This window comes from Penaeus japonicus, unplaced genomic scaffold (assembly GCF_977035675.1).
Source record: "Penaeus japonicus unplaced genomic scaffold, GWHDUDI00000001_assembly GWHDUDI00000009, whole genome shotgun sequence".
Taxonomy (NCBI): domain Eukaryota; kingdom Metazoa; phylum Arthropoda; class Malacostraca; order Decapoda; family Penaeidae; genus Penaeus; species Penaeus japonicus.
Genome location: NW_028234411.1, coordinates 29097063 through 29107062, shown reverse-complemented (window position 1 = coordinate 29107062; position 10000 = coordinate 29097063). Strand labels below are relative to the sequence as shown.

Below are 10000 nucleotides of genomic sequence, written 5' to 3'. Positions count from 1 at the left end.
TGAATTACATGTCGGTGGTGGGTGCTCGCGTCTATCATCACCTCTGCCTTTGCACCACCAAATGCCATCATCCGCTTAAATGGGTTAAGATTAAAAGCAATAAACACCTTTCTTCTCTTTTCCTCCCTCCTCCATATCCTTCCTCTCCCCCTTCCTTTCCAAGACTATTTATTCATATATTCAATCAAACCTAGGTGAGGGAGTCATATTCGGAATAGCTGTGGCTATCTTGGGCTACGAAGTGTCACGGCAGAAGGAGAAAGAGCGCAAGAAGGAGCAAGAGGAATCAGATTTTATTAACAGCTTAGAGCAGCGTATCAATGACCTCGCTTTTGCCAATGAGGAGCTGGACACGAAGGTGCGAGAGTTGACAAGGAGCATGTACGCCACGCAGCACCAGTTACAGGTAAGCAGTGGTGGTTGAGCATATGTATATATATGTATATAGATAAAAATATAGATGCAAATGCAGATGCTGATGCATCTACAGTTGTTGATATAGATATAGATGTGCTTATATAGAAAGATAGGTAGATAGATATGTAGATAATTCACTACCATTTCTCCAGTCACAATTATTTTCATCAACATCACCACTACTGCTACTACATCAGTATTATCACCACCATCACCACTGCCCCAATTGCTAATACCACTCACTCAAAACGACCATCTTCACTACCTATACCACTGATACTCACCCTCACTACTCGCACCACTACCATCCCCTACCAGTACATATACCACCATTGCTAACTTCTACCACCACCATCACCACCACCTATCACTTTACCACCTTTTACCACCATCACCACCCCCTACCTATACCTTCCACCATCATCTACCATCACCACCACTTACCACCATCCCCTACTTTTAGCACCCTCTACCATCACTTACCACTATCACCAATAATCAGCACCAGCTACAACCTTCTACCACTATTTTCCAACCTTTCCCTCTCCAGATACAAGGGAGATCAGGAACAGCCCTGCAAATGAAACCCCACGAAGGACAAGGAGGACCAAACAGTGGGAGTCTTACCAAAGCTCTAGTTGATGCTAAGAATAAGATTTCTAGTTAGTTCTCCTGTAGATGTACATATATCATTTTTTTTCTTTTCTTTTGTTATATTTTTTCCTTCTTTTTGGTGTAAGATGAAATGACATGAAAATAGAATGAATAAACAAAGGGAAGAGAGACACAAATGACAATGCCAGGCAGACAACCAGAGAAACCTGTTGTTACCATTAAGGGTCATTTTTCTTTCTGAAATCTTGGCCAAATGTCTTCGCCTTTGACAAAAACTTGACAGAAAATCTATTACCGGTATTTGTTGGATTTTAACAAAAAAAAAATTGGCAATTCTACAATTTTGAAGGATGAAATATTTTAATTAAATAGATAAAATTTATGATAAAATTTAATAATGATGATAATTGTTAATATAATGCCAGATATTTTAAGGTCACTTCATGTAGTGAAAACATACTACTAATAAGTAAGGAAAGAAAAGGTTGTGATAAAGTATTTATTATTATAGTAAAGCATTTGTTGAGGTGAAATTTGATTATTGTTAAAGTATTAAATCAGTCACCAATTGTATTTTTGTTTTTGAATATTTTATAATATTAAAAGGTGTTTTCTTCACTTTTATTTTAACAAATTAAATTGACATAAATGTTTGAATATGCTTATAAATTATATATAAAATATGAAGTTACCTGTAAGTAAAGAAGAAATGTTAATTTTCATAAATGTTAAATTTAATATTTTTTAAGTATTTCAATATGTATATATATATTATTTATTTAATGCTTTCTCAGGATTAGACGTAAAATGAAGTTTAATGTGTAAAACTCAAAGACATTAGGCTAATAAACTTCAAGTAAATCAGCATCCAGTTACACTGTTTAGGTTACTTAGGATGTTATAATAATATTTTTTCCAATGTTATAGAACACCTTTGGTAACCAAAATAAATTCAATAAATAAAATCGTTATATCACAGTATTCATTTGCACATTGTTATGTTACCTTTTTTTATATTTGTTGATGCTACACTTTTATGGTATATAAAGTTAATGAGAAATTGTTCAACTTGATTTGGTGCAATGCTAGGGATCTTGTTCATTTCTTTTTTATGGTTATATATTCATCAAAACAACTTTATGAACCTAAGAAAGCTTTCTTGAAGCTGAATAGAATTTTAAAATGTTTTTTCTTATCTGTACTTTTCTTTCATTATTTATTTTACTCTTCTGGGATGGGACACATCTGAAGAGATGTAGGATATCTGTTATTTTCTAGGCTTATGCTATGATATATGAATCTACATGATATATTGGCTAAATGATAATGATTTACAATTGGTATAATAGGGCATTATAACTAAACAAATAACCATATTGTAAACAAAAGGAAAAATGCAGTATGAAAGTGATGCAACCCTGTGAAACATCTGTTGCAGAAGAGTTAATTTGTAAGGTGGGTTACAAAGAGTAAAGAGTTTTAATATCTGAACATAAATATTAATAACAGATTCTTCCACATACATGTATGTCATATATACATGTAAGCACAATTCTATATCTATTCAAGTATGCATGTAGATATGCACATGCACATTAAGTCACACACTAACTTCCTATTAACCTGTTAATGCTGGGTGATGTGATATCACATCATAACGTTTTGTATAACCAGCACATCAGGTCATAGTGCCACAAATAACCCGAGGCAATAGGCCTGAAATAGGCTTGAAAGACCCTGGTGTTCGGAGCGATCGGAACCAAAATTGGCACGTCGTTATTAGGTTAAATTTAATTTGATAGAGAATTGATGACTTGCTTCCTCACCCAATTATGTTTCAAAAGAAGGTCACAATTAAAAGCACATCAAACCAAAAGCAAGGAAAAAATCTTGAGTGAAAAAACATTTATGAATGGCAATTAGCATATAAGGTATTCAATATTAAATAGGTCCTCCTATATGATTTTGGGATGTCATCTCATACCTTGTGAAATAGTTTGTATATAGGTTGAACTTGTAATAATATCATTTTGATGTGTATATAATAATTCTCTGTATATAAAAAGGTCTTCAGATGTATGTTTCATTCAACCTCTTGAAATATTGAGAACCAATATAAAAAAATTTTGTTGCAAAGAAAAAATACTTCAAGCTAACATGCTGAGGTACATTTAATAAAACACAGTGGTATCCAGTGAAATATTTTTTTACTCATTGTAACAAAGAAAAAAATATATATACAGTACAAAACCTTTCATAAATTATACAAATAACAAGGAGTTACACTACAACAACATAAAACCTATCCTTTTAAGCTTCTTTAGTTATACCAAGATATTAATACATATTAAGACTCAAAGCACTTGCTTTTATAACTGCCTATGAAATTAACAAATGTTATTACCCTGTTTTATATGTAAACCCTATATATTAAAAAATAATACATGGTAATTATTCCATTAAAAAAATCATAACAAATTCAGAAAAACCTCTTGCACAAAAAAAAGAGTCCAAAAGAAACACTACATTCTCACACAAGATATGCATTATAATTAATAATAAAGAAAGACATAACCTTAGGCAATAAAACCCCATATTTTGAGCTAATGTGAAATATCATTTCTCATAAATGAATTAATAATTAAAACAAAATAATTTTTAAAAAAATACTACTAACTTGTAAATTAACAAATAAAGACAGCTAAGCATTTAAAGCTTTGCTAAAAGAGAGGAAAAAAAAAAAGTAACAGCATATAACAACTGCCTATCAAAACGTACATTAATACTGAAGATACACATAAGACGACCAGATAAAAATCACCTATTCTAAATACAGCATGATATGTCTTAGAATATGTAGAAGAGATCCTGTTAATGCTACTGTATTATATCAAAATAAAGTTGTAAGAAAAATGAATAAAAATTAATAAGATTCAATAACTCAATAAAATAAATAAAAATGAAATAAATCCTTTGTTTCCAGGTTCCAAATGAAACCTGTTATGAAAAAAGTGTATAATAACTACAACAACAAAGACCCTGATTAATATATATTCAAATATTTATTTTATGACTATCCTATACTTCAATATCATCCTCGACTCCTAGAATAAAAAAGTTAAATATTTATTGCACTTTCCTTTTGCATACTCATAGAGGTCTACCTTTCACTTATCAAATTTCAATTACACTTCCATGTTAAGAAAAATAATGATTTGGAGAAGAAAGCAAGAAAGAATCATTTGAAACCACAATGGAAATGGTAGGAAGAATTATAACTTATATCATATATATATATATATATGTATATATATATATATATATATATATATATATATATATATATATATATATATATATATATATATATATATATATGTATATGTATATATATATGTATATGTATATGTATATATATGTATATATATGTATATGTATATATATATATATGTATATGTATATGTATATGTATATGTATATGTATATGTATATGTATAAGCATATGCATATGCATATGCATACGTATACATATACGTGTGTATATGCGTGTATACAAGCACGCGCGCATATATGTGTATGTATGTGTATATGTATGTGTATATGTGTGTATGTGTGTGTATGTGTGTGTGTGTGTGTGTGTGTGTGTGTGTGTGTGTGTGTGTGTGTGTGTGTGTGTGTGTGTGTGTGTGTGTGTGTGTGTGTGTGTGTGTGTGTGTGTGTGTGTGTGTGTGTGTGTGTGTGTGTGTGTGTGTGTGTGTGTGTGTGTGTGTGTGTAAACCTACAAAGAAAAAAATCCATCATTCAGTAAATACACCATTGATACTGCCTTAAAATAATTGAAAGACAAATATGACAAGTCTTATGTTTACAGATTCCTTTCCTAAAGAGCTATTCAATACTTAAATCTATTTTTTGTTTTATTTTGTTATTTCTTTTAAACTATGGCTTTTTTTTACCTTTAAATAAGTATTACCCATCAATCTAACAGTATAATGATTTCATCTCTTTATTTTTTCAATAATAATAGAAAAAAAATTGAAATCCATTTACTACATCATTATAAAGAGACATGTATTAAAGACATTGCATATGATACAAACCAGCCATTTTTATTTTCCAGAATGTAGTGCATTATCTACTAAGAGATTTTATCTTGGAAAAGAAATAAGAAATAGAAAGAATGAAAAAAGAAAATGTAAAAAACAGACTGATTTCATAACCCAAAAGTAAAAGATATCTACACAACTGGGAAATAAAATTATTCCCTGTTATACTTACTATAATTTCACAGTCCTAATAATATTGTGTCTGACATGCCTGATCTCTGATTTCTCTTTGCCCTTAACCTGATCAAATGTCAAGAAAGCCAGACAAAAGCCATGACGTGGCCTTCATATCACCGTTGGGAAGACCAACCAAGCCATGACATGAATGTCACCTCATCTATCTTTAACCCATTGGTCACAGTTTTAAATAAATATTTGTGCAGTAGGATGGCTGGTTTACATTGTCTGGCACAGTGCCATCCACGTCTATAACCGACTCTGCCTTTGCACCAAATCATGCCATCCGCTGCTAATGGGTTAAGGGGTTTAAGGACAAAATATGGCAAATGTTATCAGGTATACATCCACAATGGACACAACACAGCAAAAATCATCCCCAAAAAGTCTTTAAATTGGATTTTTTTTAGCTATAATGACTGTGTATTAAGTATTCCCCTAAAAAAAAAAAGAAAAAAGAAAAAAAAACTTATTTCCTGTCTATGTACACATGAAATCCTGATCCTTACCATCCACTAAGGGTTATTGGCTTTTCATTCCTTTAAAGAAAAAGACGGAAGACTGAAACTAAGAGAATAGAACTAGAAAAGAGGAAAGAAAAGAAAGAGGAGAATAGGTAAGACATCAGAAATGAGAAGAGAAATGTCCAACTATCTTTACTCTTAAAAGTCACAGCAAAATAGCCCTTATGAAAGACAAATACACAGTATGGAATAAGTGCAACTGCAATCCCACCAATCTGTCATGGAAATACATCTTCCTCTCTTATGTATATTTTCACCTATATATTTACAGAACTTTTTAGGCCACTCTCTCTCTTTCTAAATTAATTCTGGAGCTATATTATCTAAAGTCTTTTTGGCATATGATAAATTATGAAGGAAAAAAAATCATTTCTTGGCTTGAGTTTCCACTTACCTTGTGGTTATATTTTCCCTTTAATTCAATTTTGTTTTTCATAGAAAGAGGCTAACATTAAGTTTGAGTGCTGTAACATCACTGACCATCTGTATATTAAGCTGGTATTCATCAAATTGTGCCTTGCAAATATCTACATATGAATGAAATACACAATAACTTAGTTTGAATCAATATATAAAATACAGAGCTTAAAAAAGTGAATAAATCAACTGAAATGAAAATAAGTTTTCTCATCATAAAAAAATGTTACAATTGTCAAATAACTTGATCTGTTTCAATTTCTTTTCATGTCCATCTTGCACTTCAAAATTCTATTAACCTTAAGCATACCAAGAGCCCACCTTCTACCTTACTCCTTTCCTTGTTATGAAACTAATAAAATAAACCGACTGGACTTTACTAACGATGAGCAATCATGCCATGATAGTAAATATATGGATGCTCACTTCCTTCTTTCTTTTACCACCTTCATAAAGGTAAAAAGATGCTTCCTGCACTACCATAGAAAGAAAAAACAATGAAACAGTCATGGTCTTTCACAGTGAAAGGTCTAACCTTTTCAAGACTGTGAGACTACTCTATAATTGTAACAGCATTGTGGGAATGCAACTCAGCTGCTACTATTAACTTTCTTGCCATTGAAAGGCAAAACTGGGAAAGGATAAAAGCCTTTCACTTACTGTAGCTTGGAATCACAACTTTGATAAGTAAATGCCTTGTTTCCTTATATTTGTCTTCCTATTTGCGCCAAACTACTACCTATCAAGCATAAGCACTATAACATTTGGCACTTGACAGTTGTGCAAGACTAAACCAGCTTAAGTTAATATGAAAATTAAATTTCCAAATAGAGGTGAACTTGAGATACATCACCACTTGCCTCTGAGTGTTACAAGGGATGTCTACATATCACTATATTAAGTAAAATATGAAACACTAAAATACTGTATTAAGAATTCTCCTTTCGAAGATCTGAACAGTTTTAGTCTCGTGTCTCTTTGCACTGGGAAATTGTGGCATATGCTTGTTCCTTTGGCTTGGAAAAGTGGGGTTCAAGGGACTATATCACATTAATACATACTGAATTTTCACTGACTGACATACAAATAGGAGAAATGCAAATTCTAGTATGTATTCATTTATCATATTCTTGTACATGTAATCATACCATTTGGCTTTTATTCTTGTGCATATATACTGTATATATACAGTATATGTATATTACATGAATACACAAATGCAAACATGCACACGCACAAGCACACACATGCACACACACATGCACGCATGCACACATATCCAATTTATTAATTCTCTTTATATAGAATCTCAAGGGTGATTGAACTTTGGAATATTCTTTTATACTTTTGAATGCTGCAGGCTACGGCTCTATACTAGACGGATTTGATTTAGCAGTTATTTGTAACTGACAGTGGTGGCTGTGCTAAATAATGACCCATGTGCATTTCCCTGCATCAGTAATGCCTCTGTGTGACCACTGAACCAACACCCAGACATCTGGTAATGAGTAAATAAATGGTTAGCCACTACATGTATCTATATCTGACTAATGTTTGTTTTAAAAAAATGTAATAACTACAAGTACTGTAGAGCATTCTCATGATTATGTAAGTCATGTAAATTTGCACTATACCTGTATGTTTCTGAATACTCATCAGTAATATAAACACATAAAGCATTTTGTGAATAATCAAACATGCTAATGCTCAAATGTACAGCAAACCAAATGAGTGATTGTGTGATGCATAATGATTTTTGTTAAAAGTAGTATCTGGCAACTCTAGTTCAATACATATTATCCTATAACAATTTCTGAAGGAAAGATGATTATGAAAAATATTGTTATATAATCATTAAGTCATTCTTAAGCTATCAACTGTCATTATCTGGTAAGGGTAAACTGAATGTATCATTGAATTTGGAGTATTAAGTATTAACCCAATGACAATGGTGTGACACACCATTGTGCCTGATGACAGGGCGACACACCAGTGTAACGTCCCCGAGGAAATATTACTTAGGCCCAATGTAGGGGGTTGCCAGTTCTCTGCGGGCCCGTTGGGATTGGGTTAAGGGGACACCTGATTATGTCTATAAAAATGTATGTCAGGCATTGTGTATTTCATACTGATATGAGCTCTCATAAGTATTACAATTACAATACTAATGATATCTGCATTCCAAATTAGGTATATAAACCCTTCATAATCATTTCTTGATGAATGGTGACAACAGCATGGGAAGCAAATATTTAGTTGGTTCTGTTAATGAAAAACTAATCAGAAAGTGACAGAGAGATGTTAACATCAACAGCAGTCAAATGTCCAGTAAGAGTAATTTCACTTATAAAAAAACTACAAAATGTGTAACGCTTGATAAGGAAATAGTGGATGAACCCAATATCAGTAACATCATTATTGATGTAGAGCTATATTACCCTATTACCTCATTATCAAGACAATAAAATCATGTTGCCAGATCGCTCTTTTCTGTCCAGAAGTTTCCAATTTTTGTGAAGTCACTTATTTGGTTGACTGTACAACTCATCTACTGGAGAATCTTTTATAACTTTTTCTGAAGAATAGTATGAAGTGCATAAAAATAAAAGATAAATAGAGGTTGACAACTGTGTTGTGTTATTCACAAAATTAAAAGAAGTGACCATGTACTTGTCCCTATAAGAACATGTGGTTTTGTGACCATAAATTCATTCATTTTGGCAAAAGACTCACTTTCTCCAATTTCTTTTTCATGCATAATTACCAAAAATGGTTAAATCTGGTACTAAATAACATCTGAAATGTGTGCACCACCTGTTCTTCATTCTGTACTCAACTGTGACCTAAATATGACAGTTTGTGACTGTGATCCCATGACTGGAAACCTACCTTACCCAAATATAAAAAATGGTCTTATCTTACACCGATCATTTTAGTTCTAGTCTATTCTTAGCTTCTTTAGTAAGTTAATAGACACAAACTGATATTTCCTCCAATGCAGAAAAGAAAAAGGAAATCAGTTTTCCCTGGTACAAATCCCCATTAAGAGATATACATACACCGAGGCTCCCCACAAACTGAATTCTTCTTCATCACACAAGGCACTCTCACTGCCTCTACGTGAAACACTTATGTAATGATTTTCTCAGCCACTATCGCAACAATATCTGTCTTGAACCATCAACAGGCCGTGCCCTCATCCTCGTCCTCATTGGAGGAGTTGGCCTGGTTCCCCCTGGCTGCTGCACTCTGGCTATGGGAAAGGAATGCAACATTGGCTGGCTTGAGGAGGGGGCCCTGATGCGGCTGGGTGCTGCTGCTCGTTGAAGGACTTGCCAGGTAGCTTGCACTGGGTTGCTGTAGGTGGGAGGGGCCAGAGGCATGATGGAGGTGGCCAGTGTTGGGGTATGGCCGCTGATGGGGGGGAGGGGCATTGGCTGGGGTGAGGGGTGAGGGAGAGAGACAAGGCGTTGTGCACGAGGAATTGCTTAGGTCACATACATCTAGGAGGCGGAGAAGCTCAGAAGGTTCAGGGCCACCATTCACACCCAAACCTGGAATAAGGCAGTGGCATTATAAATCTTCAGATCTCAATTTCTATTATACATAGTAACTAATAAAAGAGAAAAAAAAAGGAAGAAGAAAAAAAAAGTTGAAGTAGAAGAAGTAGGAAAACAACAGAAAAAAAACATACCTGCATCACTACCTTTATTACACAGCTCCAAAGCTGTGGTCAGGTCCCAC

The 10000-nt window shown here is 33.2% G+C and overlaps 2 protein-coding genes across 9 annotated transcripts in view; one reads left to right on the top strand and one right to left on the bottom strand.

Annotated features, from left to right (window-relative positions):
* The window catches only part of LOC122261261 (optic atrophy 3 protein homolog), a 10131-nt gene extending 7024 nt beyond the window's left edge, over positions 1-3107 (top strand). For both annotated transcript variants that reach the window (XM_043028784.2, XM_043028782.2), the window contains 2 exons: positions 195-406; positions 968-3107. In XM_043028784.2, the coding sequence (XP_042884718.2) occupies positions 195-406; positions 968-1084 (329 nt within the window). In that variant the 3' untranslated portion in view covers positions 1085-3107. The remainder of the gene's footprint in view (positions 1-194; positions 407-967) is intronic.
* Positions 3108-3222: 115 nt separating this feature from the next.
* Positions 3223-10000, bottom strand: part of LOC122261259 (SH3KBP1-binding protein 1) — a 22991-nt gene continuing 16213 nt past the window's right edge. For 4 of the 7 annotated variants that reach the window (XM_043028777.2, XM_043028780.2, XM_043028779.2 and 1 more), the window contains 2 exons: positions 9951-10000; positions 6209-9810 (listed from right to left, as the gene is read on the bottom strand). The exon at positions 9951-10000 is cut by the window's right edge and continues 135 nt beyond it. In XM_043028777.2, coding sequence (XP_042884711.1) covers positions 9437-9810; positions 9951-10000 — 424 coding nt within the window. In that variant the 3' untranslated portion in view covers positions 6209-9436. Of the gene's footprint in view, positions 9811-9950 lie in introns of all 7 variants that reach the window. The other 3 variants (XM_043028778.2, XM_086539910.1, XM_086539911.1) reach the window with 2 other exon arrangements.